This window comes from Ambystoma mexicanum, chromosome 1p, assembly GCF_040938575.1.
Source record: "Ambystoma mexicanum isolate Mex_15411 chromosome 1p, UKY_AmexF1_1, whole genome shotgun sequence".
NCBI classification, from domain to species: Eukaryota; Metazoa; Chordata; class Amphibia; order Caudata; family Ambystomatidae; genus Ambystoma; species Ambystoma mexicanum.
The window spans coordinates 1,061,016,409-1,061,035,917 of NC_090921.1; the positions used below are offsets into that span (position 1 = coordinate 1,061,016,409).

The 19,509-nt window shown below is 48.0% G+C and overlaps 1 protein-coding gene across 1 annotated transcript; it reads left to right on the forward strand.

Moving 5' to 3' along the window:
* The first annotated feature begins 14,744 nt into the window (after positions 1-14,744).
* LOC138521375 (olfactory receptor 12D1-like) lies at positions 14,745-15,689 on the forward strand. Its single transcript, XM_069634197.1, has one exon. The coding sequence runs from the start codon at positions 14,745-14,747 to the stop codon at positions 15,687-15,689; it is 945 nt and encodes a 314-aa protein (XP_069490298.1).
* The last annotated feature ends 3,820 nt before the right edge of the window (positions 15,690-19,509 follow it).

The following is a 19,509-nucleotide window of genomic DNA, read 5'->3' on the forward strand; positions in this document are numbered from 1 at the left end:
CAAAGAAAAGACTTGCTATCCTGTACTCCTGTACACTTCAATTCTTCCTCCATAACAAGAAAACCTGATTGGCTAGTCGCCCAATGTCTTCTTTCCATGCCAGGCATCCTTAAAAAACCCGAATGGCACGTGCAAGTCTGCTGACACTGTAGCACCTGCACACCTTTTTTTTCACCCATAAAAACAGCTACATATCAACTTTATTCCACTCCCCAACCCTTTGCATGCCCTCTTTCTGTCACCAAATAACCCCAAATCTGTTTTCAAAACTTTTTTCTCATCAGACTTATTTCTCACCACTCTGTCTGCGGTCAGCAGCGAGGTCCGCGGACTCGGCACCTCCAGAAAACCTTTTTTTCACCTATAAAAACAGTTCCATATCATCTTTATTCCACTATCCCACCCTTTCCAGGTCCTCTTTTGGTCACCAAATAACCCCAAATGTGATTGATATATATATATATATATATATATATATATTATATTGCTGTTTCCATCGGCACACGGTGGCCTGCGGAGGGCCGAGGAGCGGGATCTGCTGCCTGCACAGTTAGCTCAGGCATGTGTCTCCTCTGTTCCCCCCACCCCCGCTCATGTCCCGTGTCTTCCTTCTTTCCCCCCGCTCATGCCCCGTGTCTCCCTTCTTCTCCCATCCCCCACTCATGCCCCGTGTCTCCCTTCTTCCCCCCGACCCCCCGCTCATGCCCTGTGTCTCCCTTCTTCTCCCCCACCCCCACTCATGCCCTGTGTCTCCCTTCTTCCTCCCCCACCCTCCGCTCATGCCCCGTGTCTGCCCTGTTCCCCCACCCCCCGCTTTTGCCATGTGTCTCCCTCCTGTACTCCCCACCCATGCCCCGTGTCTTCCTTCTTTCCCCACCACCCTCTGCTCATGCACCGTGTCTCCCTTCTTAACCCCCAACCCCGCTCATGCCCTGTGTCTCCCTTTATTCCACCCTAACCCACCGCTCATGCCCCGTGTCTGTCCTGTTGGAACAGGGCAGACACGGGGCATGAGCGGGGGTGAGGGCCCCACCCCCTGCTCATGCCCCGTGTCTCCCTTCTTCCCCCCACCCCCCGCTCATGCCCTTTGTCTCCCTTCTTTTCCCCCCACCCCCGCTCAAGCCACATGTCTCCCTTCTTTCCCCCCACCCCCCGCTCATGCACCGTGTCCCCCTTCTCCCCCACCACCCCCGCTCATGCACTGTGTCTCCCTTCTCCCCCCACCCCCCGCTCATGCCCTGTCTCCCTTCTTTCCACCCCCTGCTCATGCCCCGTGTCTTCCTTCTCCCCCACCCCTGCTCTTGCCCCATGTCTCCCTTCTTCCCCCCGCCCCTGCTCATGCCCCGTGTCTCCCATCTTCCCCCCACCCCCCACTCATGCACGTGTCTCCCTTCTTCCCCCACCCCCTGCTCATGCCCTGTGTCTCCCTTCTTCTTCCCCCACCCCTCCCTCATGCCCCGTGTCGCCCCTGATCCCCCACCCCCGCTCATGCCCCGTGTCTCCCTCCTGTACCCCCCACCCCCTGCTCATGCCCCGTGTCTCCCTTCTCCCCCCACCCCCCGCTCATGCCCCGTGTCTTCCTTCTTCCCCCCACCCCCTGCTCATGCCCCGTGTCTTCCTTCTTTCCCCCACCCACCCCCCGCTCATGCCCCGTGTCTCCCTTCTTCCCCTCCCACCCCCCGCTCATGCCCCGTGTCTCCCTTCTTACCCGCACCCCCTGCTCATGCCCCGTGTCTCCCTTCTTTTCACCCCCACCCCCTGCTCATGCCCCGTGTCTTCCTTCTTCCCCCACCCCCGCTCATGCCCCGTGTCTCCCTTCTTCCCCCCACCCCGCTCATGTCCCATGTCTCCCTTCTCCCCAAAACCCCCCCCCGCTCATGCCCCATGTCTCCCTTCTTCCCCCCACCCCCCGCTCATGCCCCATGTCTTCCTTCTTTCCCCCACCCCCCACTCATGCCGGTGTCTCCCTTCTTACCCCCCACCCCCACGCTCTTGCCCCATGTCTCCCTTCTTTACCCCCCCCGCTCATGGCCCGTGTCTCACTTCATTCCCCCCACCACCGCTCATGCCCCGTGTCTCCCTTCTTTCCCCCCACCCCCTGCTCATGCCCTGTGTCTCCCTTCTTCCCACCCCACTCCCCGCTCATGCCCCGGTCTCCCTTCTTCCCACCCCACCCCCCGCTCATGCCCCGTGTCTCCCTTCTTCCCCCCACCCCCTGCTCATGCCCCATGTCTTCCTTCTTTCCCCCACCCCCCACTCATGCCGTTGTCTCCCTTCTTACCCCCCACCCCCACGCTCTTGCCCCGTGTCTCCCTTCTTTACCCCCCCGCTCATGGCCCGTGTCTCACTTCGTTCCCCCCAACCCCCGCTCATGCCCCGTGTCTCCCTTCTTTCCCCCCACCCCATGCTCATGCCCCGTGTCTCCCTTCTTCCCACCACACTCCCCGCTCATGCCCCGGTCTCCCTTCTTCCCACCCCACCCCCCGCTCATGCCCCGTGTCTCCCTTCTTCCCCCGCTCATGCCCTGTGTCTCCCTTCTTTCCCCCACCCCTGCTCATACCCCGTGTCTCCCTTCTTTCTCCCCCCACCCCCGCTCAAGCCACATGTCTCCCTTATTTCCCCCCACCCCCCGCTCATGCACCGTGTCCCCCTTCTCCCCACCACCTCCGCTCATGCAGTGTGTCTCCCTTCTCCCCCCACCCCCTGCTCATGCCCTGTCTCCTTTCTTTCCACCTCCTGCTCATGCCCTGTGTCTTCCTTCTCCCCCCCACCCCTGCTCATGCCCCATGTCTCCCTTCTTCCCCCACCCCCCGCTCATGCCCCGTGTCTCCCTTCTTCCTCCCCCACCCCTCCCTCATGCCCCGTGTCTGTCCTATTCCCCCCACCCCCGCTCATGCCACGTGTCTCCCTCCTGTACCCCCCACCCCCTGCTCATGCCCCGTGTCTCCCTTCTCCCTCCCACCCCCGCTCATGCCCCGTGTCTCACTTCTTCCCCCCACCCCCTGCCCCGTGTCTTCCTTCTTTCCCCCACCCACCCCCCGCTCATGCCCCGTGTCTCCCTTCTTCCCCTCCCACCCCCGCTCATGCCCCGTGTCTCCCTTCTTAACCCCACCCCCTGCTCATGCCCCGTGTCTCCCTTCTTTCCACCCCCACCCCCTGCTCATGCCCCGTGTCTTCCTTCTTCCCCCAGCCCCGCTCATGCCCCGTGTCTCCTTCTTCCCCCCACCCCCGCTCATGCCCCATGTCTCCCTTCTCCCCAACCACCCCCGGCTCATGCCCCATGTCTCCCTTCTTCCCCCCACCCCACGCTCATGCCCCATGTCTTCCTTCTTCCCCCCACCCCCCACTCATGCCGGTGTCTCCCTTCTTACCCCCCACCCCCACACTCTTGCCCCATGTCTCCTTTCTTTACCCCCCAGCTCATGGCCCGTGTCTCACTTCATTCCCCCCACCCCCCGCTCATGCCCCGTGTCTCCCTTCTTTCCCCCCACCCCCCGCTCATGCCCCGTGTCTCCCTTCTTCCCACCCCACTCCCTGCTCATGCCCCGGTCTCCCTTCTTCCCACCCCACCCCCCGCTCATGCCCCATGTCTCCCTTCTTCCCCCCACCCCCCGCTCATGCCCCATGTCTTCCTTCTTTCCCCCACCCCCCACTCATGCCGGTGTCTCCCTTCTTACCCCCCACCCCCACGCTCTTGCCCTGTGTCTCCCTTCTTTACCCCCCCGCTCATGGCCCGTGTCTCACTTCGTTCCCCCCACCCCCCGCTCATGCCCTGTGTCTCCCTTCTTTCCCCCACCCCCCGCTCATGCCCCGTGTCTCCCTTCTTCCCACCCCACTCCCCGCTCATGCCCCGGTCTCCCTTCTTCCCACCCCACCCCCCGCTCATGCCCCGTGTCTCCCTTCTTCCCCCCGCTCATGCCCTGTGTCTCCCTTCTTTCCCCCAACCCTGCTCATACCCTGTGTCTCCCTTCTTTCTCCCCCCACCCCTCGCTCATGCCCTGTGTCTCCCTTCTCCCCCCCACCCCCAGCTCATGCCCCGTGTCTTCCTTTCCACCACCCCCACTCATGCCCCGTGTCTCTCTTCTCCCCCCCCACCCCCTGCTCATGCCCCATGTCTGCCCTGTTGGAACAGGGCAGACACTCGGGCATGAGCGGGGGAGGGGGCCCCACCTTGCCTTACCCCCACTCATGCCCCGTGTCTCTCCTGTTCACCCCCACCCCTGCTCATGCTCCGTGTCTGTCTCCCTCCTTTTCCCCCCGCTCATGGCCCGTGTCTCCCCTGTTCACCCCCACCCCTGCTCATGCCCCGTGTCTCCCTTCACCTCATCCCCCGCTCATGCCCTGTGTCTCCCTTCTTTCCCTCTCATGCCCTGTGTCTCCCTTCTTTCCACCCCCCGCTCATGCCCCGTGTCTCCCTTCTTTCCCCCACCCCTGCTCATGCCCCGTGTCTCCCTTCTTTCCCCTCCACCCCCCGCTCATGCCTCGTGTCTCCCTTCTTCCCCCCCACCCCCTGCTCATGCCCCGTGTCTCCCTCCTGTACCCCCCACCCCCCACTCATGCCCCGTGTCTCCCTTCTTTCCTCCCCACCCCCCGCTCATGCCCAGTGTCTCCCTTCTTTTCCCCACCCCTCGCTCATGCCCCATGTCTCCCTTGTTCCCCCCACCCCCGCTCATGCCCCGTGTTGCCCTTCTTCCTCCCCCACCCCCGCTCATGCCCCGTGTCTGCCCTGTTCCCCCCACCTCCCGCTCATGCCCCGTGTCTCCCTCCTGTACCCGCCACCCCCCGCTCATGCCCCGTGTCTCCCTCCTGTACCCCCACCCCCGCTCATGCCCCGTGTCTCCCTTCTTCCCTCCCCCACCCCCCGCTTATGCCCTGTGTCTCCCTTCTCCCTCCCGCTCATGCCCCGTGTCTCCCTTGTCCCCCCGCTTATGCCCCGTATCTTCCTTCTTCCTCCCCACCCCCCGCTCATGCCCCGTGTCTTCCTTCTTCGCCCCACCCCCTGCTCATGCCTCGTGTCTCCCTCGTGTTACCCCCACCCCTGCTCATGCCCCGTGTCTCCCTCGTGTTACCCCCCACTTATGCCCTGTGTCTCTCTCCTGGTCTTCCCGACCCCCCGCCGATGCCCTGTTGTGTTCTCTTTATACACCCCGCCTTCCCTTTCCCTGGTGTCCATCTTGGTAAAAGATTTTCCTTCCTACACCGGGACGCCTGCCTTTGGCGTCCTGGTTTGGGAAGAAAAATCTTTTTTTTACCACCCCAGGTTCCCACTTTGAGAACCTAGGATGCTAGTGGTCTTCCTCCATTGAAAAGGACGTTATGGTTACGTTGCACTAATAAAAAACTATGAAATTCAGTAAAAAAATGTGTTAAAGTGACTTTATGGTTAAATTGCACTAATTAAAACCTATGAAATTCGGTAAAAAAAACTTTGTTAAAGGGACGTTATGGTTAAGTTGCGCTACTAAAAACCTATGAAATTCAGTAAAAAATCTTTGTTAAAGGGACGTTATGGTTAAGTTGCGCTATTAAAAACCTATGAAATTCAGTGAAAAAACTTTGTTAACGGGACATTATGGTTAAGTTGCGCTACTAAAAACCTATGAAATTCAGTAAAAAAACTTTGTTAAAGGGACGTTATGGTTAAGTTGTGCTACTAAAAACCTATGAAATTCAGTGAAAAAACTTTGTTAAAGGGACGTTATGGTTCCAAGTAAAACCGAAAAACCCTTGAAATTCGCCAGTTATGGTAAGCTAAGCAACCATAACTCGCGCCACCACCGTGCACTGCTAAGCCTAACACCCAGGACATCAAAGATGACATCACAAATGTCATTGATGACATCACTGATGAAATCACATGTCTGACTCCCCCTTTTTTCCTATCCTGACATATCTAGGCCACATGATTTTCTTCAGTAACAGTCAGGAACTAAAAATTGTAAATGTACTATATTCGTAGACTTATCCTTCAAGTATGTTCTTACAATAATTCCCTTAGGGTCCAGTCATATCATATGAAACATATACATAGGGGAAGACAGAACCTTGAAAGACAGCAATCCTTTTTGTGCATTAAAATTATCAATAGATTTATCAGCACTTTCTGATACTTTTGATGTTTTTTTATTACTGTACTTTCCCTGTATATGCTCATATTTTTATATGTTGTACTCACCCTATTTTCCTTAGGGTCCAGACACATCATGTGATATATATAGATAGGGTAAGTAACAGCTTTGAAACAGAGCAATCATTTCTCTGCATAAAGGTAATCAGTTAGGTTATGAACACTTTCTGCTACTATTGCTGTTTTTTTTCTTACTTCAATTCCCTTGTATATATTCATATTTGTATGTGGTGTTGTCTCTTTGTGATTTGTCTATAATAATGCAATTATGTAGTAAGTGGGTTTTATTACCTACTTATCACAAGTTTCACTGTACGCAAAACTCTAATATGAAAACAGTTATCATTTCACTATTCAACATGGCAAGCTTATGAATATTGCACCTCCATCATGTATGCTGCACACAATGCCTATGTTTCTACATGAGTACCTTAGTATACTGGATTGAAGTTAATAATAGAATGCTATTTATATCAATGCATAGCTTAATGCACTGATTAGCACTTGATATTTATTCCAGTAATCTTTGACACTTTTTTTATTAACATTACACTAAGAATCCCTTGTACAGACTTTTCATGAAAGGTAAATGCACATGTGATGTCATCAGTGACATTTGTGATGTCATCTTTGATGTCCTGGGTGTTAGGTTGCTTATCTTACCATAAATGGCGAATTTCAAGGGTTTTTCGGTTTTACTTGGAAACATAACGTCCCTTTAACAAAGTTTTTCACTGAATTTAATAGGTTTTTAGTAGCGCAACTTAACCATAAAGTCCTTTTAACAAAGTTTTTTATTGAATATATGTATATATATATATTACAGGGCTTGCAGTAGCAGCCCTAAAGTTATGCTTAAGGTACTCAACCAATAGGAAGAACCATTTTTGGGTGGCATATAACTTCAGACCCTGGATGAATCCTCACCAAACTTGGCAAAAACAGTGTATGCCCCCCTCTGAATGATTCTGTAAAGTCTGGTGTGTTTTTGTCTAGGGGGGCCAAAGTTATAAGGGGGGTCCCAAAATGTGTGGAAATCCTCATAGATGCAATGGAAAAAATATTTTGCTCACGCCTACAGCCCAAACTGCTGGGCGGATGTTCACCAAATTTGTGGCAGGAGCAGCAGCTTGGTCTCAAAAGTGTGCTTTTTTAAATTTGGTGTAAATCCATCCAGTAGTTTTAAAGAAAACAGAAACAAATTAGGTACAAATAATTAGTGATATCTGGATCCGGTCTGCAGACTCACTTCCCTATTCGGTCCGTAGACACCCCTGTAAATCCATCCGGTAGTTTTAAAGAAAACAGAAAAAAATTAGGTACAAATAATTAGTGATATCTGGATCCGGTCTGCGGACTCACTTTCCTATTCGGTCCGTGGACACCCCTCTGGACCAAGCTGCATCAGATATTTTGAAATGGTCGCCATGTTGGATTTGCGGACAGCTGCCGTTGTCTGGGAACATTGCGGAAAAATCATATTTAAAAACACAACATTGCACTCTAGGGAGGTGAGGGAGGATGAGGATGGGATGGGATATGGCCATGAAAAGCCAAAAAAAAGTGTTTTTCATCTCCGAAGTACGCAAACAGTCTGGATGTTCAGGGGCATCCATGCCTATTTCTGAATTACAGGGCTGGTGAAAAGCAGTTTTTGGATGGCTTATTACTTTGGTGCCACTCAATGAAACTGCATGCAAGTATGCAATATCATTCTACATCTGACCCTGAATGGTTCTTCAAAGTTTGGTGCTGTTTTGCCAGGAGGGAGCAAAATTAGAGGGAGGTCTCAAAATATTTGAAAGCCTTATATATTTGGTGCTATTTAACAAATCTGCACAAAAGTTTGCAAAAAGATTTTAGAGCCAGACTTGAATGTTTTTACAAAGTTAGGTGGGATTTTGTCAAGAGGTGGCAAAATCAGAGTGGGGGTCTCAACATTTGTAGATGGCTCATAACTTTGTTGCCGCTTGACGAATGTGCACAAACGTTTTCAGAAAGATTATAGACCCAACCTTGAATGTCTGTCCAAAGTCTGAACAGATTTTGTCAAGCAGGGGTTAAGTTGTATGACTATTTTATGTACGTACAATTTAAATCAGGATTTGCAGCAAACTCGTGCAAGGAGCATTGGCAAGTACCTGGAAGCATAGTTTTGCAAATGTGTCCACGTTTTATTTTTTGAAAGTGTCATAATGTAGGTACAAGAAATAGTGATATACCTTTGGTGACTAAGGTATAGCCTGTGTCCATGGACGGTGGCTACTGGCCATGACCACGAGGGACCGGCAATGGGGTTAAAGTGGGCATGACCAGCAGGGATCGGCTACATGGTAAAGTTTTTCGAAATCGGGATAAGTTTGAATGGGAAAAAAATTCTACTCGTGGCTGCAGCCCGAAGTGCTGGACAGGATTGTTGCAAACATTTGTGAGGAGCATCAGCAAGGACCTCAAAGTATGGTTTTGCAAATCTGTCCTGTGTTTATTTTTTGTCAAAATGTAAGTACAAACAATTCTGATATAACTCTTGTGCCTGAGCAATGGGCCTGGCCCTCAGCATGTACAAATGTGTACTCTAATTTGCTTTTTGGGGTATATGGCATGGCTGAAGCCCTAGGTTTGAATGGGAAAACATATTCTACTTGCGGCTACAGCCTGAAGTGCTGCACTGCATTACAACAAACCTGCGCGAGGAGCATCAGCAAGGATCTGAAAGCATGCTTTTGCAAATCTGTCTTGTGTTTTATTTTTCCAAAGTGTACAGATGTAAGTACAAAAAATAGTGATATAACTTTGGTGCATGGACAGTGGGCCTGGTCCTCGGCAAGGACGAATGTCTACTCTGATTTACTTATTGGGGCATGCGGCATGACCGAAGCCTTAGGTTTAAATGGGAAACATGTTTTGCTTGCGGCTGCAGCTGGAAGCAGGGTTCGAAATTGATATTCAATGAGCAGGATCTAAAACCAGCTCCTGGGTGTCGGGCATCACCCAGTAGGCAGGAGCTATGGCAGGAGAACCAGGAGCTACCAGAGATGCTTCTTTATCTTTTTGTCCATTGTGGCTAAAGGTGTATTAGATGTGTTCTAATTCTTTTTTTATGAACATTAACAAATACTCAAAGTTAATGTCACTGTACATGTTTGGAAGGCACATTTAACCTCAGGAGCCAAAAGTGGCTCCTGGTAGATGCTGGGTTCAAGTTAGCCAGGCTCTACTATGCTAGAAGCAGGAGCTAAATAGCTCCAAGCTCCCCTCAATTTCTAACCTTGCGGAAGTGCTGGATAGGATTGCAGCAAACCTGCGAGAGCAGCATCAGCAAGGACCTGAAAGCATGCTTTTGCAAATCTGTCCTGTGTTTTACTTTTTTGAAAGTGTCAAAAAGTTAGTACAAAAATAGTGATATAACTTGGTTGCCTGGGCAAAGGGCCTGGCCCTCGGCAAGGATATATGTCTACTCTGTTTTCCCTATCGGGAAAGCGGCATGACCTAAGCCCAGGCCCCATGGACTATGCAAACTGGCCATTGGTCACATTATGAGGGTATAGGGGCCACTGAACTAGAATGCAGGGTAAGTGCAGTGGATAACGGGGGTGGTTTGGTGGGGCTGGGGTCATGGTCGAGCCTCATGCCCTGGGCAATTCAACCATGACTTCCAACCCCAGAATGTGCTGCTGATAACAACACACATCAGTATGCAGTGCAAAAAATATGTTTGTTAAGGAGGTTTACAGTTCTTTCATATATGTTAAAAGAGGAATTATTAATAGCTTATATAACAGTGATGTAACATCATGAAACATTTGTATTTGTTAAAGGGACATTATGGTTACTTTGCACTAATAAAAAGCTATGGAATTGAGTGAGAATACTTTGTTAAGGGGCGTTATGGTTACAAGTAAAACCGAACATCCCCAAATGTTTGCCAGTTATGGTAAGATTAGGAATCATAACTCATGCCTCCACCGTGCACTGCTAAGACTAACACCCAGGACATAAAAGATGACATCACAAATGTCTTTTCCATCGGAAGCCCTTGACACGCCTTATGCAGAAAGATGGCATGCTTGCGGTACATGGTTTCCAGAGTTTGATGTTTTATGGATAGAAGGCAGTATGCAGTCTTTAACTATCAAAATAAAAGGCACATGAGTTACACTATACGTTTCCCCTTTCATGATGATGAGCAGAGTTCTAGCAAATGTGCACAGGGAAAAGGCGACTTTGATTGTTTTGGCACCCTTGTGGAAATTGCAAGTGTGGTTTCCAGCTCTGATAGAACTTTCTTCTGATTTGCAGCTGTACCCCGGATGAACACGAAAGAAACCGGGCTCAAGTTTTGCCACGTATGGACAGCCAGGTTTAGCAATCTTGGAGCACAGTGAGAGACTCCACTTTTTCAACTATACAAATGACATGGTTTTGAAGATATTCTTTGAAGGCTTGCAATGTCTTTTGCAAGCTCTTCGTAATTGCGGCTGTGCTCAGGTTTTACTTCTTTTATAGGTTCTTTGGGTCCCACATCAGCGGTTTGATCTCCCCTTCCTTTTAATAGGGGTTTTATGTACCTAGAGTTGCCTGGGCCCTTGCTGTTCAGTCTGTTGCAGCTTTTTGTTTATATGATTATACAGCACTCCAGACACAGAGCCCAGCAAGTAGAGCCATCACATGCGTATTGGCCGATTGTGAGCTCCTTCTCAAGAACACATTGGGTCCTCTGAATAATCTTTCAAATACACCACCCAAACCAGATCCATACAGGACTGGTGCCCCGTGGAAGGCCGGCATACTATGACACTCGTGGGCTATATAATGATCCCTCTAAATTGAAGGGTCCACATGGCTTTTCACCACCACCATGATCAGTAGTCATACTCCTATGAGGGTTCAGGGGTAGTTTTTACTCGCCTTTGTACATTTTAAATGAGAGTGGAGCTGCCTTGTCATCCATTATCACAATGTTGATGGTAGCAATATTGTCTTTATACACCTGAACACCTTTGGATAGTATTGGATCAGATACTTTAAGAAATATTTTCCTTAAATAGCTGTTTGGAGTCCGTTTTATGTCGTTATATGTCTTGATGTTTATCAGTGTCTAGTGAATCCTCGTCATGATGTTGGATACCCTCTTGTAATATCCAGGAGGGTATGAACAGCACACTATTTTGCAGGATCTTAATGGCTGCTTGTGTATTCTGCTTCACTTTTGGAAAAAGTGTTCTAGGTATGGGGATACCTAGCCCCACAAGCCCAACTCGTGATGAGGCCCAGCCTCATCATGAGTTGGGCGGTATCCCGGTGGTGCTCCGCCTGGGCAAATAGCGCTACCACCAACTGGTCTGGCGGTATTACTGTCAGATCACGGGTTTGGCAGTACCAGTAACTCCCCATTCTTCATTCAGTCCATGGGGCACTTTTGGCACAATTACCGTATGCTAATACCACTGGCAATAATTGCACTGAAAATTGGCATTTTTTTGGTGTATTTACCCCATCTCAGAGCTAAGGGTAATGCTGCCAGACTCGTGATAGAGCCAACCCTTAAATGGTGGTTGTAATACCTCTACCGCTGCATTTACGAGCTACCACCCAACTCGTGATGAGGCCCTTGGTAATTTTCTGGGGAAAATGAAATTGCATGTCAACATGCTGAGCTGCATGACAACGTGCTGAGCTGCATGACAACGTGCTGAGCTGCATGACAAGGTGCTGAGCTGCATGACAACGTGCTGAGCTGCATGACAAGGTTCTGAGCTGCATGACAAGGTGCTGAGCTGCATGACAACGTGCTGAGCTGCATGACAACGTGCTGAGCTGCATGACAAGGTTCTGAGCTGCATGACAAGGTGCTGAGCTGCATGACAACGTGCTAAGCTGCATGACAAGGTGCTGAGCTGCATGACAAGGTGCTAAGCTGCATGACAAGGTGCTGAGCTGCATGACAAGGTGCTGAGCTGCATGACAACGTGCTAAGCTGCATGACAAGGTGCTGAGCTGCATGACAAGGTGCTGAGCTGGGGCTTTGAACTGCCTTAGCATTGTGAAACAGGCATGGCAGTTTTGTAGATTCACTGTGCATGGTCATTTTCTGGAGCATTATTAAACATGGATGATAATTTTCTGTTGGCAATATTCGTAACTAAGGCGACGTGAAACTGGCCTGATCATATTCTGCGAGCAATGCAGTACCTGCCATGGCAATGTTCCTAGCTACAAATAGATATGAAACGAATGATGTATTCTTACAGAATGTATCAATCATGTATTTGTTGATTTTCTTCTTCTTTTTCTTCTGGAATTATAGAAACTGGAACTGGGAGATTTGCAATTTGACTATTAGTTTTCGTTCAGAATTTGAATGTGTGCATTTTTTACGATAGTTTTCCCCCACTTTTTCTTCCTCCTTTCACTGTTTTATGAGCATTTGTTGAAACGACCTAAATATTTGTCCTTCATGCCTTTTGATGCTATGTTTAGATATACGTACCTTCATGTATTAACTGTTTGTGTTCCTTTAGTTACCAATAATGTGAAGAATATACATTACACATGTTTCTTATGGATTGTTTATGTTAAGAGTAAAAATAGATTATTCTCATTGCCACAGTGATGAGGCATTGATTGGCTTTTGATGAAACGAAATTAGTCATGAAGAAACCCAAAAGCCGAACTAGGACAAACTCATTTTATAAAACAATGTTGCTAAGTAGCGCAATCTGAAACTGATGTGACCTTGTGGGAATTTGCATGACAATGTGGAAAGACACAGGCTGGCAAAAGTGACAGGATTGCACTTTGAACTTTGATCGTATGTATGACAGATTCCAGTAGAGCCCCTGGCAGGCCAGCACATCGAACATCACATTCTTAGCCACACCCTGACTATTCAGCACCTTTTTGATAGTATTGCAAGCCTCTTAGCTTATTTGAGCTGAACACGTATTCTTTGGAAGGAAACTGCAGGAGGTGGTCACAGAGAGTGGTACTGGTATTATACCTATTCTGATTATATTTTATTTACTATCACCTCTGATTATGTGCTACGAAACACAGGTTCACTGGTGTGTACTGTAATTTCCCCCCTGGCTTATGATCTATAACTGAACCAAGCTGGAAATAAATTACAATTTACCGGGCACTGCTTTGGTGATCAGGCACAAGTAATTTTACATCCAGTTTATTTCCATTCAGAACTTTCTGTAAGCACTAAGGATTTCCATACAATTTCTTTTAAATTCGCCATTTTTGGCCCCATTATCTAAAATAATATTTGCAGAAGACCACCCCCCCCACAAACCTACAACAGAAAGGGGCTATCCCCTTCCAAGTCTGCCAGCAGGGAGGAGGAATCCAGGGTTGCATGCTCAATCGCACAGTCTATTTCAGATGGGGTACTGACGAGCCACATGTTTGGGCTTTCAGCAGTAGCTACTTACTGCCTTTAATATCTACAAAAGGACCTCAGGTTTTGGGATTTAAAGCATCGACCTAAAAAATCACAATGTTACTGTTTACACTCAGATCAACTTCACTCTACCGAAAGGCCATGGGGGCCATGAGGCATCCTTATCAGATGTTGGCTGGCTTGAGCTAGACATGTTTGTGCTCTAACAGCAAAGAAAACAAACCCACACTTACGGATAACCTCCGTCTGGGTTCTATTACTATTACAGCAAACTGATTTAGCTCCCTAAAGCCACTGTGCAGAATGCTCTCAAACTGAAAGCATCATGTTTTAATGAGACCTTCTGTCAAACACCAAATCAAACAATTTCTAGAGACGGTGGTTCGGTAACTTTTTTCCTAAAAACAAAATACTCATGCTACTTAGCTTCCATGACATGGTATTAGCGACCATCGCCTACTGCACTACACACTGTGCGTCCCAACAAGCTTCAAAAAGGTTTAAAAGGCAGATATAGCAAAACAGCCCAATTTGGATGATCTCGGACATCTATGTCTTTGAACACAGTTCCCCTCTTTAGGCTTAATGCTGGCTTTCCATTTTCCCACATCTAGAGCGAGACACTGTGACTGTGGCGTGAGGACATCAGACATTCAGACCAAACGACCCTCTTTATAGCCTCCACAGACTTCCGCCTCAATAGTGTCCAAAGCTGAGTCAAGGGCTCAGCCTCCTCCCACTCTATTAGAAGAATTGCAGGGACGTGTCTGATGCCCATTGCAGGCATTCTACACTGCAACTGCTTGCCTCTGGAAAGCCTTTTCCACCAGTCCTGCCAAAAGACATGCACCCAAGGAAAGTCTTTGCTTCAAGCCTTGTGCTAACTTCCCAGCTCTTCACCCTTCAATTCCCTTTCCTTGTGCTGAGAGCATCCTATCTGCTTCTCTCCAAAAGTCCCTGATTTCACATACTTTAAAGGCACTGGTGGGCGACAAACTCTTCAGAACATACTAACACAACTTTACCCATATAATTGTTTTTTTTGAAAGATCTGTCAATTTTCAAATACAATTAGAATGCACCTGTGACATGTAACTCTTCTTGCATGCACACTGACCAAAGACCTAGGAAGCAATGATGCCAATAACAATTATGAAATGTGTAATGTATATCAATAACAATTTCATGTTTTCATTTTAACAGAATGAAATGGAAGGAGGCAATGAGACACGTGTGACTGAGTTTGTTCTACTCGGAGTTACAGACGCCCCAGATCTCCAGCTCATTCTCTTTTCTCTTACCTTGGCCTTCTACCTTCTAAGTCTCCTGGGGAATAGCATAATTGTGACTGTTGTGGTAACTGAACCCCATCTTCACACCCCCATGTATTACTTACTTGCCAACCTCTCCTTCCTTGATTTCTGCTACTCCTCTGTCACAGTCCCCAAGATGCTTGAAGACATCATGTCACAGAAGAAGACCATCTCCTTCGGGGGATGCATTGTGCAGCTGCACTTTTTCCACTTTCTGGGCAGCACAGAGGCTATGCTGCTTGCATCCATGTCCTTCGACCGATATGTTGCAATCTGTCACCCACTGAGATATGTAGTCATTATGAACAATGCTGCCTGCATCTTGTTGGCCTTATTCTCCTGGTCTATCGGCTTCTTGTACTCTTTGTTTCATACCATATTAACAGCCAGGTTGCCGTTCTGTGCATCCAACCGGGTCAGTCATTTCTACTGTGACATCAAGCCCCTTTTGAAGCTGGCTTGCACTGACACCTACATCAATGAGCGCCTGGTGACTGTAATAACTGGATCTGTTGCACTCAGCACTTTTTTTATGATCTTAGTGTCCTATGTATATATTGGCTCCCACCTGATGAAGATAAAATCCTCTGAGAGCAGGCAGAAAGCCTTCTCCACCTGTGCCTCACACTTGACTGTTGTTGTCTTTTACTTTGGTACTGCTTTCTGTACATACCTACGCCCAACCACCAAGGATTCGCTGGATCAAGACAGGATGACTGCCATTTTGTTTACTGTTGTCACCCCTGCATTGAACCCAATTATATATGCTTTAAGAAACAAGGAGGTGAAACGATCGATGAAGAAGTTAATTTATGGTAATGCAGTATGGGTATCTTTGTAAAACGTTCACAACTGTAAAACCTGCCTCAAGTTGTGAGATGATTTGTTAAGTGTACACTTTATAGCACCACACTATTATCACTAAGCCTTGAGTCTGCAACTTGTGGCTTTCCAGATGTTTTAGACTAGGACTGTCATGACCCCCCTCAACATTGGAAATGATGGCTAGTGCTGGTAACATCTGGAAAGCCAATGGCTGCAGACCCCGAATTAGCATCATGTGCATGATACACAGCACTAGTCACACAACAATGTGTTAAAAGATGTAAACGACTGTTAGGCATCACAGCATGATTTTCCACATATCAAACTGGTACCGCAATCGCACAACCTTCCAACTCGCTCACCGACATGCCAAGCGTAAATCCTGTACCTGGTATAGTCTGAAATAATTAAATCTACAAAAATGCAGTAAACCCATTTTCCCGCCTTTGACCGAACTGCAGCCCAAGGCTTGTGTTTTACCATGCCAGCAATGCTACTTCTGTGAACATACAGAATGCCTTTGCAACTTCACTCAACCCGTCTACTCATGGTTTTTTAAAAGAGTTTTTATTCATGATATTTCTTATAACAAGAAGCAAAATTTCGAATGTGTACCTAAGCAGATATGCCAACCATTCACCTGAAGCACAAGCAGAGGCGTTGCTAAGGGGTGGCTTAGGGGGCTATAGCCCCGGGTCTTTTGGTTGTAGCCCCGGATAGAAGCGCAGGTGATACAACCAAAAGGCTAGCTAGCCCAGAGTCCCGACATTAGCGTAGCCCTGGATCTTTTCCAGACCTAGCCACACCCCTGAGCACAAGTATGCTCAAGAACGTCATTGAAAAGGAAGCATTTAAACTACGTAAACAGCCAAAGGTAACTGCTGATGTTATAGTCCAGCCTAAGCAAAGATCATTATGCAAACTGGGAGCAAGCAACTGAATGAGGAATCATGTGACCAGTGTGGCAATTGGGAGAGGAGGAGAGGAAGGGATGAGGGAAGAATGTAAAATTAGGTGTCTTTGTAAGTCAATGCACACAGATGGACAGCTCCCGTCTAAGAAGGTGGCAGAGAGTACTGAGGTGAGGCAGTCAACAGATTAACCAGGCATTTTAAATATTTGGATATGCCGCATAAAGATCCCAGACATGAAAGAGGTTAAGGGTCAAATTCTAGTTTGGAATTGTTGCACCCGATCAATTCCACTGGCTTCCCGAACCTCACCAATAGGGGGTGGGGTCAAAGAAATCAATCAATGTCTCTGACATAGCCAGTCTTGTTGGACTCCCCAAGGTATTTCTGAGAACAATTCTGTTCTATTTATGGTGATAACCTTGATACTCTTTGCAAGAATGATGCCCTGAAATTAGAGCAACGACCATAGCAGTTTTCGGGGATAGATGGAAGTCCAGTATATCAGGGACTTGAAGGGGGACCAGTATCCCAAAAACGAAAGATAAAATGAAATTCTTGAGGCAAGAAGAAGAAAAGTACTGTGAAGGATGAGTGTTGACTAGCAACAATGACAGTAAACAGAAAAGGGTGGGGACTCCAACTAAGACAACAACAGTTGGTTCCCACTTAGGGTGTGCACAAATTAGTTATAGGGTTCCCACAATGTCAGCTGAACTCCAGCCTTGTGAGCAGGTTGTAATTACAGTGTCTCACTCTGAATACTCCTGGAAAAGTGCAGTAAGCCGTTCTACTGAGAAGAATCCAGGGAATGTGTCCCTTCTCCTCAAGGGGGAGCAATGCCCTTTGGGACTAGGGAGGTGAGTCTGCCATGCTTAATACCCTCTATCGGACATGGAAAGTGAGTTCTCACTGGGGGTGACCCACCCAGGCCCGTTAGGGAACATGGAAACCCGAGGTAAAGCTTCAACTATACACCTCCCTTGAAAGCAGAGCCCCAAATGTTTTTGGTTATGTAGGGATTGAACAGTATAATAATGTAAGAGCCCTTTGAAAATGCTGACCCCAATCTCTCAAAATCGGTTCTTTAAGAGCAGATCCAATGGTGTCTCCTCTTCTGTTTCCGGGAGGAATATTAGAATGCTGAGGCCCAAGCCAAGAGAAGGAGTGCCAGCCTGAGGGTGCGCAGCAGAAGCCTGTGGCAGAGCGCACAGGAGAGGTCTGATCCTAGAGGCAAGGCCATGCAGACAGCCTGTAGGGTGTCATGAGGCAGGGTTGCAATGGGTAACTGGCATCACCTGCACGAGGAAGCACATGAATGGGGTCAGTGCACGTTGTGTGTTTGTTTGTGGGTGATCTTGGATGGGAGTTGCCTTAGCATTGCACCAACAATGTTGTGCATGTGTTGCGATAATCATATGTCTGTGGACCTGTGTGTGTATGTGTGTGTGTGTATTGGGATGTGCTGAGTGTTTTGGTACTTACCTAGCAGCCACATGTCTCCACAGTGTTTGGCTTCCAACTGCACAAACAAGCTGGAGCAACGGAAGATGTGGCTGTCATGGACAGAGTCCGGGAAGTTGGTATACACATTAATGAAGAGGCCACTGAGATCACATACCAGTTGTGCATTGACTGAGTGCCAGCGCTGCTGGTTCCATAACATGTACAGATCGGCTTAGGTGTGGGGGCATATTGCGACATAGGTACAGTTAATGCCACCAATGACCATGGGGTAAATTTAGTGTAAATCCGACTAGTAGTTTAAAAAAAAAATCCCAAAATTCCGAAAATAAATTCGCAATATCTGCGTCCGGTCCACAGACTCAGTTCCTGATTCAGTGTCTGCTGCTGCACTTCTCGGCCAATCAGAGAGCTGTCTGACATTCGCGGACATTATACACACCCGTTGATTGGTCAATTAAAAACATGTGCGTCAAAACCTTTGAAATGGACGCCATGTTGGATTTGCAAACTGCGCCTGTAGTCCGCGGACATCCCGGTAAAAACATATAAAAAAATACAATATTGCACTTGTGAAACTAATGAAACAATCTCTTGGAAGGTGAGGGGTGATGAGGATGGGATATGGCCATAAAAAGCCCAAAATCGAACATCCATGCATATTTCTGCATTATAGGGTCAGTAAAAAGCAGTTTTTGGATGGTTTATATCTCCGGCACGACTCAATGAAACTGCAGGACATTTTTCTATATAATTTTAGACCCAACACTGAATGTTTCTATATTGTTTGGTGCTGTTTCGCCAAGAGAGGGCAAAATTAGAGGGTTGACCATGAGGGACGGGCAATGGGGTTAAAGTGGGCATGGTTAACAAGGACCAGCTATGTGGTAATGTTTTTCAAAATTTGTATAGGTTGGAATGGGAAAAAACATCTGTTTGTGGCTACAGCCCTACGTACTGGATGGGACTGCAGCAAACATGTGCAAGGATCATCAGCAAGGACCTGAAAGCATGCTTTTGGAAATCTGTCCTGTGTGTACAAAAAATAGTGCTATAACTTTGATGCCAAGGCAATTGGCCTGGCCCTGAGCAAGAATACATCTGCACTCTGACTTGCTAATTGTGTCATGCAGCATGGGCAAAACCAGGTTTAAATGGAAAAAAATAATTCTGCTTGCAGCTGCAGGCAGAAGTGTTGGATGGGATTGCAGCAAACCTGCGCAAGGAGCATCATCAGGGACTTTTTTTGAAAGTGTCAAAAATGAAGTACAAACATAGTGATGTCATTTTGCTGCCTGGGCAGTGGGCCTGGTTCTTGACAAGGACACATATCTACTCTGATTTGCTTATTGGGGAATTCAGCATGGCCGAAGCCAATGCCCCATGGATTGTGGAGACTGGCCATTGCTGCAAGCCATGAGCACTGGCCATTGGTCACATTAAGAGACGATAGTGGACACT